Source organism: Sphaeramia orbicularis, chromosome 12 (assembly GCF_902148855.1).
Source record: "Sphaeramia orbicularis chromosome 12, fSphaOr1.1, whole genome shotgun sequence".
NCBI classification, from domain to species: domain Eukaryota; kingdom Metazoa; phylum Chordata; class Actinopteri; order Kurtiformes; family Apogonidae; genus Sphaeramia; species Sphaeramia orbicularis.
In genome coordinates this window covers 36,119,270-36,141,869 of record NC_043968.1, presented here as the reverse complement: position 1 = coordinate 36,141,869, position 22,600 = coordinate 36,119,270, and the positions used below count along the sequence as shown (strand labels likewise).

Sequence of the window (22,600 nt, the reverse complement as noted above, 5' to 3'; positions counted from 1 at the left end):
GACAGAACACTCCGTCCGTATCTGTCTGTGTCTTTAACGTTACTTGCAGTCAGTGTTACTTTTATCACCATCATTTATTTTGAAAAATCTCCACACTGCTGACATTACTCCTCCACAGCATACCTGCTGCACTTAGCTGGGAATGTCACGCTGCCGTAAGTGGTGAAATACCTTCGCCACTGTGGCTACACGGCTTGAAAACAACTTCGCCAGCCAGGAAAATGCATCACCAGTGGCGATGTGGCGATAGGCTAGCGCAAGCCTAGCATCATATGCACATCTTTCTGAGAAATATTTTCCATGTAGTAGCTGGGATAGGCTCCAAGCGACCCCCGTGACCATAGTGAGGATAAAGCGGGTTCATAAAATGAATAAATGGATGAATGATTGTTGGATAAGTGGTCAAAAGGTTTAGAATTTTTTTTGCACAGGTTGATTTTTTAAGCATATTGTCATCAGCATAGAATGGGAGCTGTGGAGTGACAAGGTTTTTTAACAAAAATTGGTTTGTTTGGTTCTTTAGTTTGTATTTTATTAAAAGCAAAGCATTCTCCCAATAAAACACTCTATAGGCTTGAACTACATAAATCAGGTGAATCATTACCTCTGACCCTCAGTGTGTGGTGGTGTGTTTACCTGCAGAGACCCTGATCTCTGCCTGTATTTTTTATTTTCTCCTTTTTTTTTAGCTGTATTTGGGACATTTATGGTCGCTGATTTTTGGGCAGTGAGTTTGTATCTTCAGCCAATAACAGCAGGGCAGCACATATGAGTGGAGAAATATTAAAACAAAGCAACTCTGGACTTTCATTTGTGGCCTCTACACTTAATGCACAGTTTTATAGGACTGTAAACTCTGGAAAAGCACGTTCATACAGACCTTTTAGTCTATGACCCCAAACAGACCTGGAGAACATTGTGCTTTGATAATATATTACCACAAGAACGTTCCTGTAGAGTTTTGATAAAGTGTGGGTGTGTTTATATGTGTTTTTAGATTGTAATAGCTGGGACCAAATAAGGAAATGATGTTTTACTTTTCGGTTTAACTGCATCTTTCTTGCTACACTCCTCACCCTCCACATTTAGACTATTGCTTCTTCAATCACCTCTCTCTCGCTCTCTCTCATTCACAGAGATAAGTTTGAGCAATACTGCTTAGAAACATAAGCCAGAAATGTTGAAACCTTTTTTTCAGGAATGTTGAAAGCCAGAAATCTTTGCCTTTAAGCTTCAGTTTAAAAAAGAAAATCTAAAACTTACATGTCTTTTTATTCTTGTATTACAGGCAGGACGCCAGTGACCTCTCTGGACCAATACAAAGGTACTGTAGATCTTTTTTTTTACTTTTACCTTCCACGCGTCCTCTTCCCTCATCAGCAATGAAGCATTTAATGTATTCTCTACGGACTCGAAGCTAAACACTAACCACATCTGCAGACATTTTAGCTGCAGCAATAAAAAGGTGTAGATGTTGTTGTTGGGTTGAACACTGCAGAAAAGTAGGAGAAAGATGAGGCTGGAAAGAGTGTCGAAAAAAAGGAGAAAAAAGGGGAAGAGAAGAGGGGAAATTGGAGAGGAGAGATGTGACGCAGCTCAGATCTACAGCCAAGGCGGGTCATTAAACTAAACCCTTCGGCGACAGAGCGACAGATCAAGCATGGAAGGGTAGAAGGGGAAAAGAAGGTTTAAATAAGGGCCGATCTTAAAATAGCAGTACCTATTTTTCATCTGAGGCACAGTTATCAGGAGAAGGACGAATATCCTGCCCTGAAAACCATCGCTGCCCCCACTACCACCACTTGTCACTACAGAAAGACAGAACAAAAAGAAAGGCTAACAGCACTTTTCACCTGCTTCAGTTTACATCATAAAAACACCCATAAAGAATTATAATGCGCTTGTATTGGTTTATGATCTATGTTATATTCCCAAATAATGTTTCCTGATGCTTTACAATAACAGTCAGTATTACAGTTACTGTGACCTACAAACGCAAATGTTAATTAATACCAGAGGCCTCAATAAGAGCACGTCTCATAAACGTTTATGGTTTCCATAATGTCTCATCGGGAATGGTTGCAAGTATAGTCATTAAAAGGGCAATTTAGGATTCCAAACTTCACGCAAAATATCAACAGAGGGGGGCAGAATTTTAAGAGTTGCGGCGATCACAAAATATAGCCAGAGCAAAATCATGTATCAGCTCCACTTGAAATGTGTTTGAGTATGGTTTATAGTGTCAGCCTGGCCAAGAGAAAAACAACTAAAATAAATCCACACTCTAAGATTTCAATAGACCACCTTCAGCTTTGATTATGTTACCTATTCGCTGTTGCATGATTTTGATAAGATTATGTAATGTTGCAACATTTACTTCCCGGACACATAACATTACTGAACTTAGACCTGACTATCCAAGGCAACCCCAGGTCATTACACTGCCCCCATTGCATTGTACCGTATGCACAAGGCTTAATGGATTGGATTTTCCAGGCACCCAAAGCACTTTACTTTATTGATCCAATATTCCTTCACTCTCACATTCACACACTGGTTGTAAGCTGCAGTTGTAGCCACAGCTGCCCTGTGGCCTTTGGCTGCCAATCTGTGCCAAACGGCCCCTCTGAGCACCGCCAAAGAGGTGGTCAGGCACGTTCATACATACACCAGTGTGAGGGACACTGGAGGCGAGGTGGGTGAAGTGTCTTGCCCAAGGACACAACGGCACATGATTAGGACTAGGATGATACTTGCACTGCCAACTCTTGGGTTATTTGACGAACCCCCTGAGTCACAGCCGCCACTTTTTCCAACTGTATACTGTCTAAACTGAGCCACCATCAACATTGTCGGCAACATTATACAATCAACTACCTCAATAAGCTATCACTACTTTGTCAGGTTAGTAGTTTATAGCAGAGACTGTAAGCTACAGTAGTCGCTTTTCCATTAAGCTTCAAATTGTGCAAATATAACTTGCACATAAAATTTGCCTAATGGAAAAACAACAATTTCACCAAAGCTCTCATTTTTCGATTAAAAGATTTTGCACTGGCAAGAGGTGGTTTTTCGGGCGTAGCGCAAATGGTATATCACGTAAAACTGCAATGGAAAGACCTTGAGTCACGTGAATTTAAAAAAAAAAAAAGGATGTTGACAGATGTTACAACAAGCAAAGAAGATGAGTTTTGAAAGAAACATGGCGCAGAAACCGAATCATTTTTTGATTTAGTACGGGATCGAGGGGTAAAATATAATAATAATGAATATATCTGTAAATCAACACAATATTTACGTTCGTCACCATGTTTATGGAATGACTTCTCGTGCCATCTCGTGTTAATAAATAAACAAATCATCGCATTTGTGATTTAATGGAAAAACCAACATTACGCCCTAAAATTTTGCGCATATATCCAATGGAAATGCGACTAGTGAGCCACCCCATCTCCTGAGGTCCTAAAGTGTTATTATCAGAGGGGATGGGCCATGGATACCTGATGAGCATGCTGAGTCCAGTAGATATATCTGCGACACAATATATTTATGGCAAATGTATCAATGTAGGTTAAAACTGTTTACACTGTATTGATAACTTGAGTTCTTTTATGATTGTTTTAAGCTAGAACAATTACAAATGGCCCCTTTAACCTTTTTAATTTATGATAAAAATCATAGATGTAGTAGTTATAGTCAGATATTTGTAAAACTGTGACTAGAGATTTTCATTTGTTTTGTGTGGTTTGAGAAGAAAGTTGGACCAAATTGACAAAATACATTCTCAAATGTACCTTCGGGGTGTTATGGCTGCAGAACCAATTGCAATTACTGAAAACATTTGGAAATTAATAAAGAAAAAAAGCAAAAACTGGTGACCTGGATTATTAGAAAAAATAAAGACTCTACCAGGACACACAGTCATCAGAGACTTAAGAGTAGGTTGCCCCAAACACCACTGTACAAAGTTGATTCTCAAAAAAAAAACAAACAAACAACTAAACTGAAACTAAATGACATATATAACTCTATTGGATTTAATTTGATCTCTTTTCATGCAGTCGCTGCTTCCTGTAAAAACAACCTCATAAGAAAATAGAGACAAAGGTGACTAAATGTTCAATGTGATGGATTGTTTCTCTGTAAGCTGATTTTCATTCTCTGGTGAAATGAACTGAATCTAATGGAAAGGAAAAAGTCCATTTTAAAACTTACAATAACGTAAAGAATATGTGATTTTAATGGGGTGAATCATGTCCGACCAGTGATACGGCGCTTTAAGTAACTAAGCATCTCTGTCGATTTAACTTTTACTGTTCATTGTGTTAACCTATTGAAATGTTGTGCTATCCTTACATTTCAGTGAAATCTGTGAACATCTCCCTCCGATAATTGCAGTTATTGTAAGACGTTGTTGATTTTTAATAATAGCGCTTCCTTATAACGCCATTGTTTTGAAGATACACCTGATGGTTGTCATTGGCAAACACAGCGGTAAATCAGCTCAGATCAAAAACAAGATCCGGCGCAGAATGAGACGCCGGCGGAGACGAAGCAAAAAAAATGGGGGAAAAGAAGAGTGTCGATGAGTGTGGCTGTGAATAATTAGGCAAAATAGTTTGCTTTTGTTTTTCTCTCTGATTGGAGAAAATAGGCGAGGCTGTGACTGTCGCATGAGCTCACACAAACACACATAACACAGTGTGTGTTTGTTACACACTAATCCGACACACAGCTGCGTCATTCCGGAACGTGTGTTTACTTCCTCTGCCTTCACCACCACCACTATCTCCACTGCCGACCCCCCACAATCCCCTGCAAACACACACACAACTGCACAAAAGAGAACTGGGCGTATAATTTGATCCTGTGTGCTCTCCTCCTCTAATGAAGCTCTCTGGCGGTTTGACTGACACCCTGCTCGTTATTTAAGTGTCTGTTTTGGGCCAGAAGGAGGAAGAGAAGCTGCAAAGAGGAGGGTGAGGAGAACGAGATAGTAAAAGTAGAAACAGGGGAGCTGGAAGAGGGGATAGGAATGGAATCACGGAGCGGGAATGGATAAAGGGGAGGACAGGAAATGAAAGCTAGCAAGACAGATGAAGTCAGAATGGGGGGGTATGAGGGGGGTAAGCAGAAAAAAGGAGATGAATTTGTTTTGAAAATGTAAAAAAAAAATGTTGAGGAGAGGGAAGGATGAAGGATGACGTACTGATTAAAAAGAAAGAAAAGGACAACGGCAATCAAGAGACAAGAAGACAGTATGGGAGGGGGAAGATTTGACACCGGAAAAGGGTGATAAAGGGTGTGAAGTGAGCCTGTGTGTGAGTGTGTGTGTGTGAGCCTGTGTATAATTGCAGGTCTTTGTGCTGATAATGTGCTTTGAAGGCGCACAGCTGATAATTAGCAAGCGCAGCTCTACAGATGCCTTTCAGCATCGGTCATTATGAGCCACAAACCTACTATTGGCTCTGACATGACCTCCTGAGATGGGGAGGACGGCACACACACATGCATGCGCATGATACTCTCTCCTCAAAAAATACATAAAGTGACGCAAACAAGCATTTATTAGTGTATGAATAGAATCAGCTCAGGAGTGGAACAGATACAAAAGCTCTCAAAGGTCTCAAGTTCCTCTTGGGCAAGAGGGCTGCAGGTGTGTGCGTGACACACATTTCCTGTTTACAGCGCCCGACACACATCAGAGCAGAGACTGTAATTACAAGGATTCGCACAATGTGGCATCCCGGTACGCCGCGTCCGTTATTGCCTCCCTGGTTGCCACATGACAACGACAACGGGTCCTCACTACAGCAACCATTCAGTGTGCAGTGCTAGCGCTGGCCCCGCCTCCTCCAGTATCCCCACATCTGAATATTTATGAGGAGGAACTGGCTTGGTGCAGTCAGAAGAAGACACTGGCTTGAGTATTCTCCATCCTCAGCAGTGACAGTTATCAGTGTTAAAGGCTCCTTCCTGGGCTCTAATTTATCCCCAAGTGAGAAAATGTCCTGAGAGTGTGAAGGATGCACTGCCATAAAACGCTTCTGGTCAGTGCAACAGGCAAAAAATGCACCTGACAGCCTGAGAGGTATTGACTCAATGCTTGGCTTCTTGGCACCAAACTTATACCAAAGTAACACATTATGACAGCGTGAACACAATTTTTACAGTCTTTTCATTTGTTAATTCTATTTTTTGTCTCAGTTTGAGTTTTATGAGTGAATTATTGGGCTTAGTTTTATTTTATTATGAATAATTGACTAGTTTTAGTTTTTATTCAGTTCTAGTGTTTGGGCTAAAGAAAACCTTGATTTGCTGGAAAAAGTAGGATGGAAGAAAGCATGATATTGGATTTACAGTGCAAAGCAATTATTTCATGTTCACCTTTAACAGTAGTCAACCCGTAGCAGAGCTGCCCATCACTGAGCCTGTCTGTGTCAGCATTTTACAGCCTCTTTATTATTATTGCAAATCAGGCTGGAAAGATACCTAAACTGCTCCTCCCTACAGTTCTATTTAGGTTTCAGTTCATGCAAAAAAACATGTAACGTTAACATTTATTTTCTTATTCGTAGTTTAGTTTCCTCAAATGGTACCAATGACGTCATGATAATCATCCAGGCTTGAGATGAGTGTCTTCACTTTTATTTTCTTTATTCCCTTGTGTCTGTACCATACTACAGATTTCTGTGCCTTACACAAAGGAAGTCAGCCATTTAATAGTACTACTGATTTTAAAATTGGGATTTTCAGACAAGATCCCAGAAAATAAGGGTCGAGCTCCGTAGTGATGTTCGAAGAGCGACAATAGTTGATGCACCTCCATGCATCGGTGGGGTTGCAGGATGAAAAAGTGGGATTTTTATTGTAGTGGGCTGAGCTGGTGTCATTCTCACTGCTCATCTATTTTTTATCACATATGAATTATGAAGAACTGCTAATGATGGGGAGGGACAGAAGGAGGGAGTGGGGCGGGGACAAAGGAGAGGAGAGATTGTCTTGAGAGAGTTGGACAGGCATTTAGATGTCTTTTCTTCCCTCACTTCTTCACAATCTGTTGTCTCTCAGGAATATTTTCTTTCTTTTTGAGTGACACAGGAGTGCAATCTGTGAGTAAGACACACACACACACAAACACACACACATACACATGCAGTGGGTGGCAGGTGAACATACAGTGGCTCGGGAGGGGCTTACTTTTCTGTGTGTGATTCAGACCATTGACCTGGAACACATTGGGTACGGAGAGAATAAAAACGTTTTTAACACACATACACACACATACACTTCCTTAACCATGGGTCTCTGAACAGTCGCTGTCACCTTTTACAATGATAATAATTGTAATGATATTATTTTTTCCTATGCTTTTATAATTAAATCCCATGAAATCAAGTTTCGGGGATATGATGGTTTTACCCCGAACACCACCACCACTGGATTCGCCCCTGGATATCCTTCATGTGAACGTGATAACTAGGACAGATTTGGTTGGATTTCTTTTCCCTTGATCACCAACATAGGGGACTCCTAGTGGAAGAACCCTATTGATTTGAGCTTCTCTATGAGTATTAGAAGTCATCCAAATGGGGGTGATTTAGCTGAAAATCTGTTTTTTTGGACATAAATCAAGCAATATTAGGCCGATTGAGATCAAATTTGGTTCATATTGATTGTCTTACAAATGTCCATTTTCTCACTACCATCCAGAGTTCATATGGTGTCATTTTCATTCAATAGGTGGAGTTTTGTGGGGAAAAATTGGTTCTCTGGACATTATTCTGCCACGATCAGGTCAATGTAGCTCAAATTGAGTTCAAATCGATTGTCTAACAATTCTCTTTCTTCATGCCACTATCTTGGGTTTACATGATGTCATATTTCGACACCAGGTGGTGTGTTTTTTCCAAATGGTTGGAGTTTCTGTTGAAAGATCTGTTTTTTTTTTTAATCATTATTAAGGAAATTAGAGGCCAATCAAGCTCAAACTTGGTTCATATTGATCGTCCAACAAATATCTAATGTCTTTTTTTATATTATTCAGCAAATAATTTTCTGACATTATTCAGGCCGGATATCCTTTGTGTGAGCGGGATAACTGTCCCCCTTTGCTTTATTATATAACAGAGGATTGGGGGGGTTTTGGGGATATACCCTTGCTGTCATCCCCCGACAGCGTAAGTCTAGTTATTTGTTTTCATATACTATATTGCTACTATTATGTATGATTTAGCTTTGGTTTATATTTTACTTATTTACCCCATGAAGTATTATTTTAGCTGTATTTTACCATATTTTGTAACTTACAACTATTATGACTGCACGTAACAATGCAATAATCATAATAGCATTTTAGGTGTTTCTTTAAATTAGCCAAATATTGGACCAGTAAACCTTATTCTTATCAATTAATCATTCTTGTTTCATTACTACTGTTGTTCAACTTTTGTTTGGTTTTATCAGAATCTTGGATATAAACTCGGTTTAAATATTACTTTTTAACAGCAGTGACATCAGCTGCATATCTTGACCTCTTGCCGTCCACAGACACACACATGTGCATTCAGGCACACACTTCGTCACATCAGCCACCACCCTGAAACACTGCTGGTATGAGATGATATCCTACCAACCTATACTACACACACAGACACACACAGACACACTTGTTATCATGCCCCGGGGTTTTCTGGGATAGTGGAGTGTTTTTTTCTTCCAGCTGATGCTTTCCAATGTGTGTGTGTTTGTGTGTGTGTGTGTGTGCTTGCTTGAGGGTATGTGGGAGGCAAAGGGAATTGTACCCCAGCAGAAACCTCGATGTTGCTGTAATTAATCAATATCACACATGATTACAATACCAGTGGAATAAAGAATTATGCCATTTTTTTCCCTTTTTTTTTTTTACTAAATCACATGTGCAACACAAACCTACAGATAACAACATGTAAAAATAGACCACATTAGTCTTACTTCTGTTTTAAGGTTTATTCAATGACAGTATTTTACACATATGCTTCTCTTTGCCTGTACGTTGGTATTCCCGTATGCACGTTTCCATCTGTGTGTAAGTGAATATGTGTGTGAAGCTGGGTGAACTCAGTGTGACGATTTTTTTCCCTTTTTTGAGAGGCTCCAGATGGCTGAGAGACAGGTGAGCCAATTAGTGAGTCTCACTACACAGCAACATCATCACACCGGCGGAGCACAACAGACACACACACACACACACACACACACACACACACACATACACACACACAAAACATTCCTCATGACTCTGCTGTAATGTTAACATTAGCGCCATAATGCTCTGATGTGTCTCAGTCCATCAATACGCCGTCATGAGCCCATTGGTGTTGGATACGAAATTGATTTTACAATATGTAACGATGGTGGGAATGATGACAAATGATCCTCTAATTTTAGCTTATTATCATGGCCGCCTGCAACGTACAGCGTTGTGTGTCTATAGTGTGGCCCATTATGCATGTTTTATACGACCCAGAAAACAGGCATAATGGGCAGATTTGAATTGATTTGCTTGTGTATTCATTTATTTTCAAGGAGCCAAAAATATTTCAGCAAGCCTCGCTGATGTTCATTATAATTCTAATGAAGTCAAAATCTTCACAAAAGAGGAGAGAGCGGCAGGAAGACGGCAAGTCTAAACACAACAACAACAACAATCTCTGTCTCTCTTTCTTGCTTCATCCTTCTTGCTCTTTCTTTCTGTCTCTCTTTTTCTTTGACTTCATTTATTTTCTGTTTCAGCGCTGCACCTGAATATTTAGATGTAAAAAAGCAGATTTTGCCGGTAATGAGCCATCAACTGCTGTGGAGAACACAGTCACACCTGACCTCAAACGCTTCGCCTCTCCCAATTTCTATAAGCTAACAATACCTGCAAATACTGTATATGCATCAGTGTGATGCAACACACACACTTATACATAGCTCATTATGGATGGCACTTGTGTGTTTGTGTATTTTTCATTTTTGTTAAGGGATAATTGAGCTGCTTTCCCACCTAATGGAAGGGGACAAATTAATCTCCCAGTGCTAATGTCTGCAAATGGAACAGGACCATTCCTGCCACTGCTATACTCAACCAACCTGCTGTGCATGAACATTTGTGAGAGAGTGTGTTCGTTTGAGGTTGGTACAAAGCTTTCTGTCACTTATGTTGCATATGATGCAGTTTGTTGTACAAGCAGTTGTTTATCTTAAAATGCTCATTCCTCTTAGTCGTCAGGTTTCAGGTGCCAGAAATGTAGTGGACAAGTAAGATTCAAATCATTTTTTGTGCCATGTGTCTGTCAGGAATACTGTACTGTATGTTCCATGTTCAAGATACCATCGTACATGATGATGAATTAAAGCGACCGCAGGCAGCAGAAGAAAATGCACAAAATGGTGGAAGCAGGCACTTAAAGCTTTGGTTAGAATTTGGCACAGAAACAACTTGCATTAAGGTTAGGGGAAAAAATGGAGTATGGTTAAAACAAGACTGTCATGATAATGGATATCCATCTTGCATTCCCACCATCCTAAACACAGGATAGGAGTAAGTTCATGCAGGTTGTTTTCTTAAAAAATCACTATAGATCTTTGTGTCTAGAAATATAGATAGGAGACCTGTTTTTGTTTCAAAATATAGAAGTGTATCTGCAGTTCCTAGAGACATTCAATGGTAACATTTCTTTTTCCAACAAGTCTGTAAAACCATTCATTGCCCGTTTTGTTGACGTGAATGGCACCAATTTGCTGTCGTATACAGGAGAATTCCTGTTCATGTTTGCACATATATGTGCATGATGTTTTCGAGAGAAAGACGGGGCAGGAGGCCATGTGTAAGTCATCCTATTTTCCCATCTTAATAGCTCATGATCCCACAGCCATTCTCCCCTCTAAGCCTCTTCCTGTGGATGACCTCCAGGGAAGATTGTGTTGCTGCTGTTAGAGTACAGAGGAGTTGATTACGCGGCAGTGCCGAGGCTTTGTTCTAAGCATATGCCCGTCCTTGGCTCTGGAGAGAGAGAGAGAGAGAAAGACGGAGAATGAAAAGAGATAGAAGAAGAAGAAGAGTCTTATCTCTCCCTCAGGGTCTTGCATCCTTTCATTCCAGATTGTCTCAGTGACCTTCTGGCCCCTCCCAGTTCATCTTGACCCTCTGCTGCATCGCTTGTTTACTGTCCCATAATGACATTGTCAATGGCAACAATACATCCGCTTATCGTGAGGTGTCGGCTGTAACAATGGATAAATGGCATCGTAATGGAAAGGCAAATTCGTCCCGTTGTCATCTCCAAGTCTTTGGAGGCGCTCTCCTACTTGGTCGTGTGTGCCGGTGAAAGATAAGATTAATTCTTCATATCGCGGGCTGATTGCAGAATCTTGTATCTAATGCAATTTTTATTTCTCAGCTCCCTTCCCCTCCCCCAACTTTTCCTTCTTTCTCCTTTTCTTTCAAACTGCAGAGTCAAGCATTTTTTACCCTCTCTTTGGGGAAAAAATCTAAATAATTTATCTGTGTTTTGGTGCATTTTTCCCGTCCTGTACTTAGGGAGAAGTAGGGAGAGGGGAGAGAAATGGAACAGAGAAAGACAGGAGGAAAGGCAGATGAGTGTTTTTTTTTTTTTTTTTTGAATGGGATGAACGTGAGGAGCATATTGAGGAGACTAAGAAAAGGAAGCAAAGGATGGCAGGACGAGAGGTGGAGGGAGCGAACCCCTCACTCGTCTCTCGGCTGGAGAGTGGCCTAAGAAGAGCCTGCAGACTTTGGTAATCCCTCTTTTATTAATGTGAAGCCAAGCTCAGCAGAATGCAGCCTCACAGACATAACAGGGCTGCTCACTACTGACTGTTTCTAGGCCTCTCTGTCACTCTCTTACATGCAGATCTGCTTCAGTGGCACGACTGGCTGAGTCCCACCCCTGCCATTTGCCAGGCCAGTAAACCCCGAGTCAATTAAAGCAGCGCTCAGGCGTTCAGTCCGGCCCTCGTTCAGCACACTTCCGTCTGGCGAGTCAAGCTCTCAAGTCTTTTGATCCTGTTCAGGTCCTGGCCTTGGTGTTAGGCACATAAAGCATCCTGCGTCGTCAGTGAGTGCTGCACGTTACCATGACAACCCCCCCCCCCCCTTACATCACTCAGTGCCCCCTGTGTAGCCAATGGGCATTGACCTTTCGCTGTCAGAGCATGTTAGGGAGCGAGAGACACACAGAGAAAGTGAGAGAGAGAGAGACCAAGAGAGAGAGAGAGACAGAGCAGGCACTCGCCGCAAACAACAAACACAAATAGGTCATTAAATTGTAAACACAATTTAAAAGAGACAGAGGCTGCTCGGTTTGAGTCGTGGCCTCAAGTTACTGCAATGTCAGCACTCGAGTGTGTGTGTGTGTGTGTGTGTGTGTGTCTCCTTTGAGTGACAAAAACAAGATGGTCTTCTTCAGAAGGCATGATGTCACAGCTCAGTGGAGAGTGGAGAGGGCACCCCGATGTATGAAATGTGCAAAAAGATGATTTAAACAAAGCTAGATTCAGCATATTGGGCACATTGGGCGTGTAGATGCTTCTGGTCCAGCCCCTCCCTGCAGCCTCTCGCTTCTGCTGGCCCAGTTCACCACAGAAGCATGAACAGGGAGCAGGTGGAGCAGGCAGATACAGACAGATAGCAGCTTTCACAAAGGTTCATAGTGGAGGAAATGGATTTGGAGGAGCACAGATATGGAATTGCTCTATTGTGAAATAGTATACCAAGGGCAAGTGGACTTGATATTGCTGAAATCTCATGCTGAACATGAATACCTAAAGTTTTGTTTTTATAAGTAAGTAGAGTTAAGTTGTGCTTAGAGATCAGTACTACAATGTATTGAGCATTAATTTTATTCTTAATAATAATTCTAACAAGTAGTGCCACGTATATCATCCATTATAAGTAAATAGGAATATTTTTTAAAAATCATAAAAAATTTGAACTTTGACATACCTTTCCCAAAATGTTATGGCATCTATTCTGGGTCACTGGCAATCTATCAACCCAATTTGGTATGCATTGAACCAATAGTTTTGCAGCTAAAGTGTTAACAAGCAAACAAATAAACCAAAACCAAAACAATACCCCTTGCCTCCTCTTTGGGAGGGTGGGGTAATAATGTGGTATGGTTTTCTACAACGCACATGTAAGACTTACATTATAGGTCCCAAATGGTCCCAAAATCATAAATCAAGTCATAAATCCTGCTTATAAGTACTCATTTTAAACTTGTATTTTATGTGATAAGACTTTCATTTTGTGTATAAACACCACACTGACATTTTTAGTGGGGGGTTTCTTTAACTTGCAGAGTTTGAGAAGTTAAGTGATTTTTACTTTTAGTGGATTGCATATGTCTTCCTGGATAAGATACCAATTCACTTACTTCAGACTTGCCTCATAACCCGAAAGAGTGATAATCCTCAAAGTTATGTACATTTAAAAGGTTGTCTAGAGCAAATTTCCGTGCAGTTTTTAGTCACATAGTGATATTTCACTGTCAGACCTTTTCACAGAGGTCTGACTTTGCAGGACTATGCAGTGGTTGTCCACCTTTTGACATGATGACCTGAGGAATAATATGACTTATTGGGTAATAAATGTATGTATTAAATTCAAGGAGTGTTGATTGTGTAAAAGCTTCTTGTGAGACATTTAGAATGAACAACCTTGATTTTTATGTAGTGTAGTGTAAATATCACTTGCTTTTACAATTAACAAAAGCAAGAATCCAACATTTATATAGAGAGGCAACAGGCAAAGTAATCTACTACCACTTTGGGATCATTCTAAAATCTAAAAACAAAGGGCTTAAGCTCTCAAATATGTGGCTAATTTTCTAATTTTCTTGCAAAGTTTTGTGACTTTAAGTCTCCTGTAGTCATTTTTCCCCTCCTGAAAAGTGCCTTAAGACAAGTTTAGAAACTCCTCTACCTTAATTAGAGTAAAACATATTTCTTTATGAATGCCTATCTGACTGACTCTCTGTACTATGGACCAGCCAATCATCAGCTAGATAGACCCAGGAGTGAGCTGTGTATAGATGTACCTAATGACCAATCATAGAAGGTTTAATTCTTTGCTTTTGTTCTATATTGTTAATGATGATTTGATGTCTAACGCTTTGCAAATAGTTCAGAAAGACTTTTATGATAACATCACAAGCTTGAAAACTTGCAATTTTTCAAGCAGCCTTCAGGTACTTTCCATTGAACGTAGTTGGCAACAGTGAGTCACAATCCTGAATATAATTGAGCCTATAATACCACCCATATACAGTAAGTGCTGCAACAACAGCCTGTAAAAAGATAAACGATGGAAATAACAAATCATCAGTCGTCATTGTCAGTAATCAAGAGCATTTGCTGAGCTTAATTTTATGTAAATTTGAAAGCGCCAGTCTGGTGTTTTTTTTTTTTTTCCTGTATATTATTATTCTCTTTACATTCAGATTCCACTGTAATGAAGAGGAAGCAGCATATGACCAAGCACCTGTTTATTGAAATGGAATGAAATGCATGATATAATTTTATCTGCTGTGCTCGTGAGTTCTGTGGCCGTTTCTGTGCTCTTATTGACCATTTTTTGTTGACACGTTCCTCATGTGTCAATATTTGTCACCCTTGCAGGCCTGCCATCAGTTTTGGCTGAGACAAAGTGCAATGAGAGGCCAATCCGATTTGAATGGTAAACAACAGAGGCGGAAATGGGTAATTAAGTTAGAAGTTAGCAAAAGTGTCTGCTGCATTTTAATGACGATGGCCCATGCACGCTGGATAATTTAGGATTTCAATTGTTGTTGTTTTTCGGTGAAATGCAGGTGTTTTGTGAAGACAGACGATTTTGCCCTGTATGCCAAACATTCTAATGAAGCTCACGTACAATCCATAATTTTAACTATCCCCCACCTGCCAGCTAGCCACAAACACACACACTTACACACAGAGTACACAAACAGGCATAGGCATTGTACCCACACACATACACACAATATGCACTAATGAAGCTGTTCTCCTCTCCTCTCTTTTTCGTTCCTGGCTCAGTGAAACATGCATAAATCATAATAAACAGAGAGATGAATTTTTAATCAGCAGCTCCCTGCCTGTGTCTTCAGCCCCAGCCTCCTGTGGGGAGGAGAGGCTGTGATGTGCCAGGTACATGCAGCCGGATCTGGCAGTGCCTCCTTCGGGACGACTGCTCACTGAGACATGCCTGTCTGGGCTGCTGCTTCCTGGGCATGATCTGCTGGACCAGGCAGTCTCTCTGGAGGTGAGACGGGCCCGGTTGAAACATATTGTATGAACCAGTCAGAGGTTTGGGGGCCAAATAGGATGGCATGTTAAGATGAGAAAGTAAAACTGCATTCATAGTTTAGCAGCCTTTGCAGCTGTGATGGGAAACTTAAATATCGCATCAACCACAGCGTCACTGGAATTAAGAGCTCAGTAAGTTCAATATGTATTTTTGACACACTCTCCTGATAAAGATGCTTATTTGCATATTTACTTATTGACTGTTTGATATATTTTTTGTGCTATTGGATTTGATATGATTTCATATCTTTGATTCATTTAAAGGCTGAAGAAGTTGCATTATATTATTTTTATTACAAGGCTTTGTTGGATTGTTAATTGTCATTGGTCGATCATGACATGCTACAGTCTAATATATTATAGACTGTTTATCTGAATAACAGATTGCCTCTAGGCTATACCCAGACTATTTATTTGTGTAGAAGCAATAACATAATTATAACATAATTTTTTATCAATATTTGGCTGCATAATAGGGCTGCAACTAATGATAATTTTAATCATCGATTGATCTGTAGATTATTTTTATAACTAATTGATTCATCTGATAAACACAAAAGACTCAATTCTCAAAGATCGGTATTTAACCTAAAGCAATATAGGCTGCAGACAAGTCACTAATGATTACATCCCTGTAATGGCTTTGGGTATAGTTAGCGAGGACTAGCCCGCTACCTAGACTGGTTATGGCTGGAGACTAGCAAGATATAGTCTTCAACCAGCTCCGGTTATAGGCTATCAAACTAGCCTTGTATGTATTAGTTCAGGTCAATGATAGGTCAAGTTAGTCTGATAGCCTAATAAACGGAGATGGATGAAAATGTTATAATTATGACGATAGTGTCAAACTAGCTAGTGGGCTAAAGTAATCACGATGCGTAGGCTATCTTAAGCTAGGTTTACATAATGTTCGCAGTGGCCACAGCAGCCCCATTAGCCCAAAATGTAGTGCGCTGTGGGATTTTGGCCATTTTTTCTACGTATTCAAGTTTGTGACATAAACGGTGCACTATGTTTGGGCCAAATGGGGATCCCGTGGCCACCGGGAACATAATGTAAACCTAGTTTTAATAATCTGCCCTGGCATCTGAAGCCTCAGCCATGCTGCTCTGTGTTTTCCTCTGTTACACTACACAGCTTGCGGGCATGCCTCAATACTAACATGCTCAAAAGCCAACAAATCAACTGCTGAATTCATTGCCAACTTTTTCAAGAATCAATTTGGATCATTTTAATTGATTTGTTGTTGCAGCACTACTGCAAAATATACCTCAGAGTCTTGTATCCCCCTGACAGGTTTAGTTCACAGTAATGACCATCTCAAAGTACATTATCTATAACATATACAATTCATCATGTGGGTCCTTCACCCAACTGATCTGAGACTTTGGATTACTGCTGGGACTTTACTGTCTAACACAACTGTTGTTTTTGGGGGGGTGGTTTGTGTAGGGGTTTTTTTTTAGGGGTGCTTTGCAAAGACGTAATGTAATCGACTGCATCTGTTTGTCTGTAAAAGGCCAACAGTATCTTAACATTTTTCATTAAACTTAGTAGAACGTCTGGGCATGGACCAAGGCTAAACCCACTTTGTTGCTGATCAATAAAAACAGGTATAATTTTTATTGACATTCTGACTGTGGAGGTCTGCACACCATACCTATTCCATACACCCATAATTTATTAGTTTATGACAGAACAGACAACTTTGTATCCATATTGGGCAAAAGTGTAGTTAATACAGGGGAGGCCATAGGAGATGTAACTGTTTTGTGATCACTTATACAAATACTTTTTGATGGGGGGTGGTTATTGACCCTGACTTGCCAAATTAGTTCAGTTTGTTAATTAATATATTGTAATAATGACGTCACAATACAATCTGCCGTGAAAATTCTGCATTCACTTGTCTTGAACCTGAACTTGGCCTCTTTCCATCAGTTCAATGTAGCTTTACTCTGATGTACACAATTTATTTACCTCATAAAATCTTCATGTGGAGATGGCAAAGCCGAGTTAAGGTTGGTTTATTTTCCTTTCTGTCTCGAGCTGTACATCTGAAGTCTGGGTCTGGCTGTGCTACACCAAAAACACAGAGATGATGTGCAGTAAATGTGAATAGTAGCCGTTGTTGGCATGGCGCTGTGCCGGACTGGGCCAGGCCCAGCGGCCATGCAGGCAGTCCAGAGCTGGACTGGGGCTAGGCTGTTTCAGAGCTGTAGTATTAGACTCAAATAGGCCCACAACATAACAACATGAGCTGAGCTGTCACAGGGGATTACTTCAGCTAGGCAAGCCAGTGGGGTCTCTGCTGCTCTGCTGCTCTACCAGAGAGACAGAGTGAGAGAGGAGAGGGTGGGTGGGTGAGGGCTGTGGAGGGGGAGATGGAGATGGAGAGGGGGGTGTGGGGTGTGGGGTGGGGGTGGGGGGGCTTTTTTTCTGCGTGAGAGAAAAGAGAACAGCAGAGGCTGAGAGGAACAAGGCAAGAGACGGAGAAGCAAAGAGAGAGAGAGAGAAAGAGGAAGCTTGTTGAAAACGACTAACAGTGAAAAAAGGAAGAGACAAAAAAAAAGGACAAAAGAAGAAGACGAAGTGATAGAGGAATAAGGAGAAAAAGAGTACAGCTTGTAGTTTGATAAGGTGCATTTGTCTGTTTGTAATGTTGGAGCACTCGTCCGAGCTGGGCTTTGTGGGGGGAGTGTGTGTTGTCGATGCTGTGTGCTGCCCCCCCCCTACAGCCGGCAGCACAGGATCCATGAGGACTGACGAGCTGCTGCTGAGGTACACACACACACACACACACACACACACACACACACACACACACACACACACACACACACACACATCTGTGAACACACACAGACACCTTTTTTTCTGACCCAGATGCTTCGTCCCAGCATTCCCCTCATGGGAATTGTTACACTTCCAGCTGAGGTGTGGCATTGTTGCACGGTTGGTTTTACGAGCATTTTTTCCCAGTGTGTCTATAGAGAAGGGAGGGGCTTAACAAAGTAAAGGTGTTTTCTTAATCCTTCATTTGAGTCGATTTGACATCTGGGATGGTTGCTCCTAACAGGTTTACAGCAAAGCCTCCGACCTGGACACACACTGTCTCTCCGTTGTTGTTCGATGGCGGGAGAGTTCTCCCTGCTTTCCTGTTTGCCCAGTCAAGCGTTACATCCAATGCTTGTACTTCTCTTTTTTTTTTTATGTCTCTCTGTCTTCCTCCCTATTCATCCCTCCTCCTGCTGTGTTAGCAGCATTGTGTCTGGGACAAGCAGTTAAAGATAGGGAAGTAGAATTACACTGATACAGTACGTGATGCCATAAGCAGCTTTTTTTCTGCTTTTTGCACAGATTATTTGGCAGTCAGCGAAATTCACCTTTGACATCACAGATACATTTCACTTTTTTTGTTTATATCCAGTAGTTATCATCATACAGTGGCTGTGTTTGCCCTTCACTGATTTGCATTTTGGTATTATTCCACCCACATGTGCATGAATATGTATTTATATTCTTTTCTTTTTCCTTGGTGTCAACGCTCAAATTTTTTTTCTAATTTGTACTTAAGAAATCATGATATCCTAAACTTTAAAAGCCCAGAATTATCAGCTTTTCATTATGAGTCTGTTGACTCCTATGCTGTACATTTGCTCACTGTCGTTCAGAATATTTGTGAAAATATTGACAGAGATATTCTTTTTTTTTTTTCTGTGCCTTTGTCTCTGCTCTTAAGACACAGTTTGTTGGATAAAGAACAAATTTTCCTTTATTCAACAAACTCAGTGTGTCAAACCTGATTTGTATTGATTTTATCCTAAACTTTAAAAGCCCAGAATTATCAGCTTTTCATTATGAGTCTGTTGACTCCTATGCCATACATTTGCTCACTTTCGTTTAGAATATTTGTGAAAATATTGACAGAGATATTAATTTTTTTCTGTGCCTTTGTCTCTGCTCTTAAGACACATAGTTTGTTGGATAAAGGACAAATTTTCCTTTATTCAACAAACTCAGTGTGTCAAACCTGATTTGTATTGATTTCTATTTCATTTACATTTCTTTTGCCAGGAACATTACGACAATAACAGTCATTAAATTATCTCTGGGGTTATTTCAATCTCATTTCACTTACTTTCAGGCAATTTACAACATGCTTCTTGATTTATTCTTAGCAACATTTGGCCCCAAGGACTGCAAAAATCTTTAAAAAGCAGATGTGTGACGTGTCATTGAGTTATTGTTTTATGGTAAATACAGATTTTTTTTTATTTGTGAAGGAGACACATATGAAGGACTCTATGAAAAAAGGAACCCATTCAACTAAATCAAGTAGTCGACATTTTCCAAGCCAACTAACAGAGCTTAAATGTGTTTTTTTTATTTCATCTTCATGCTATGTCTTCCATATTTTACACTTCATTAAGGGGATTATGTTGTGTAGGAAGTGATTGAGAAATGTCATAATGAAATCATCCTGTTTCTAAGGAAGCCTAACAATGGAAATACTCAATCTTTTTTCCCCCACTTTTTAATTCCCACAAGCATCATATCTACCTTACTGTAGTTTTAAAATTACACATATCTTGCTTAAATCCTCCATCACTTGAAATCTTTAAGCATTACCCCACTAGTCACAATTTGTCTGAACTCCCTTCCTGTTGCATAAAAGATTGAAACAAGCATATGCCACGCACCTGATCATGAAAAACAGTCATGCTGAGGTTGACTTGTTTTGCAATGAGTCAACATATTTCATTGATGTTTGCAGGTAGTAATTTATTGCACCATAATTTACTGACTGAATCGGTGAATGCTTCATTGGGTGACAAATGAAACTGCTTTTGAGGCATGCACTTCATTTGCAATTTCCCGATGAAAAATATGACTTTGAGCGGTTTTTGCATCAAGCAGTGGCTGAGAGTGAGAAACACGGGGGAAATTTTCCAGAGGTTTAGCCCGTGTGCAGGACGACTGACTGTTGGGTTGAAGTAACAGTTCACATTGGATGAATGTGTTTGTGGGCAGCAGTATCCAGGTAGTTCCTTAATCAGAGAAGAGGAGCAGTAAAGTGAAAATATGCGACATGCATTCATACTTTGGGCATCAGTTGAAGATTTACCATCTGAAATGTTGGACATGAAATGCAACTGAGGAGCGATTATGATAAATTCCTGACTTTGACGTCCCCTTCAGAGCCTTTTTGGGTAAAGGGTGAATAATCTAGAAGGCAGTAATACAGTAACATAAACATACAATACAGACAATACAGTTCCAGATGTGTTCAAGGCAGCCTCCTGACTGCCTCCAAACTTGAGTTGCATCTGCTGAAGACCAGACCAAGAGTCAATAAAAAAGCACCTGAAAAAGGCAAGAAGTAAAGCCGAGTTGACTGCTGTTGTCTGTGGGTGTCAGACTTCACAAATGTATCGACTGTAAAGGATTTAAGCCCAAATATTAAACACAAGGCTCCTTCTATTTGTTCTGTACACCTCCAGGGGGTATGTATAAAAATTGGTGTCATTCCCACGCTGTTCATGTGTTGCAAAAACCCTCAAACTACCCATGAGGATCAGTTAACTTGTCCTTGTGAGCACTCCTCTGCTGTGAAAACAGTTGTTAAATGTCTGTGGTGGCTCTGAAGGAGCTTTCTAAGTGTGTGAGAAATACTGAAGTGACCTGATTCTGCTATCCTTGCTTGGACTAGGACTCTGCAGTTCTTAAATCCTGCTTTATACACTGGAAGCATAAAAAAAGCTATACACTATACACATAGAAAAAAAAAAAAAGATGCCATTGGGAGTTATGAGAGGTAAGCGTGGCATCTAGTGTTTGCAGAGCTACACTTAATTTTTTTTCATTTGTCTTTGAAAGTGCAATACAATAAATACTCTTTGACTGCTGTAATAGTCATAGTCATGGTTGTTGTTTAATTTCAAGCCCAGTGTTTCTGGAGTAAAAACTCAAAACTATTATGTTAATAATAAAATGCTTTATGCCAGCTCTGAAAAGCTCATTTTAAAAAGCCAGAGAAGAAAAATAAACTCACTTACTGCAATTTCTCGCTAGCAATGCAACATTCATCTGGGTTAGCTCACATGGCTTTACAATTGTAATGTAATGAATAGAAATAAAATTGTCAAATTATTGAAAATCCATGCCCATTGAGAAACTTAAAGTAATTTTTCAAAAATGAAAATGTGGACAGTAGAACCACATGCTGGTCCAGTTAATACAGAAGGCTAGTATCTATTTCTGGTCACAACGCTCTTAAAAACCTCCTTTAAGTCTCATATTAAGCGTCTGGAGAAGAGGAAGGAAGTGTGCATTGTAAGCTTTGTTAAAGCTTTGAATAAGCTTATTTTTTCAGAGAGTTTGCTCTTGGTAGTTGACATTCTGAGTCTTAGCTCCTCCCCTCTCCTTACCTCCCATCCTCTGGCTGAGCTGGTAAGTGTCCCCTCCCACTCTCCTCACATGGTGTACCTGTCTAATGGTGTGGAGAATATTAGTCTTCTATTAGAGATATGACCATTGGTTTGGAGTCACTGGTTCTCCTCATTTTCCCAGATGGGTCAGGGCAATAGCTGTTAAAATGCCCCCCCCCCCCCCCTTCTTCTTGAATCTGCTAAACCAGCCGTCGAAGCCTCAGCAAAGAGAGCGCACCTTGTCTCCGCTACAACGATTTAATCTGCCGAGCACCTTTTCAATCAAAGAGTGTCAGGCAGGGCCGCTCACGACACGACTCTAATACAATGCATGGACACACACGTACAGGAAGCAGGGGCACACCGGCAAATACTTTGCACGTGCACACGTCCGACACATGCACGGACGTAAATCGATACTCGCAATCACACAGGTGACAATGCGCGCAGGTTTATCACATCCTGCTATCATCACCTTCACACAATCAACGGTAGGGGATGGGATGGGACAAATTTTGAAGGGAGGGGCCACATATGTGAAAGAAGAGGGAGGAAACAGAGCATGGGAGCTTTCAGGTACATGAAATGTGTGAATATGTGCGTGAAATGAATTGAAATGGGTGTGAAAGTGCATCTATTTGCAGCCGGATGCGTATAGGGCTGGCTTTATGTTTGTGAGTGTGTGTGTAAGTGTATTTGCATTTGTGTATTTGAAGTCTTGTATTCCTCCAATTTTCCATGAGTGTGTGTGTGTATGTGTGAGTGTGTGTGTGTGCGCATGTGCATACAGTACATCTATGTGAAAGTGTGTGTGTGTG

General features: G+C 40.5%; 1 protein-coding gene across 9 annotated transcripts in view; it reads left to right on the top strand.

Moving 5' to 3' along the window:
* celf2 (cugbp, Elav-like family member 2) overlaps positions 1–22,600 on the top strand; it is a 249,899-nt gene that overhangs the window by 45,200 nt on the left and 182,099 nt on the right. For 4 of the 9 annotated variants that reach the window (XM_030148792.1, XM_030148789.1, XM_030148791.1 and 1 more), the window contains exon 1: positions 17,853–18,132. In XM_030148792.1, the coding sequence (XP_030004652.1) occupies positions 18,011–18,132 (122 nt within the window). In that variant the 5' untranslated portion in view covers positions 17,853–18,010. Of the gene's footprint in view, positions 1–1,288; positions 1,325–17,852; positions 18,133–22,600 lie in introns of those variants that run through there. The other 5 variants (XM_030148800.1, XM_030148798.1, XM_030148799.1 and 2 more) reach the window with 2 other exon arrangements.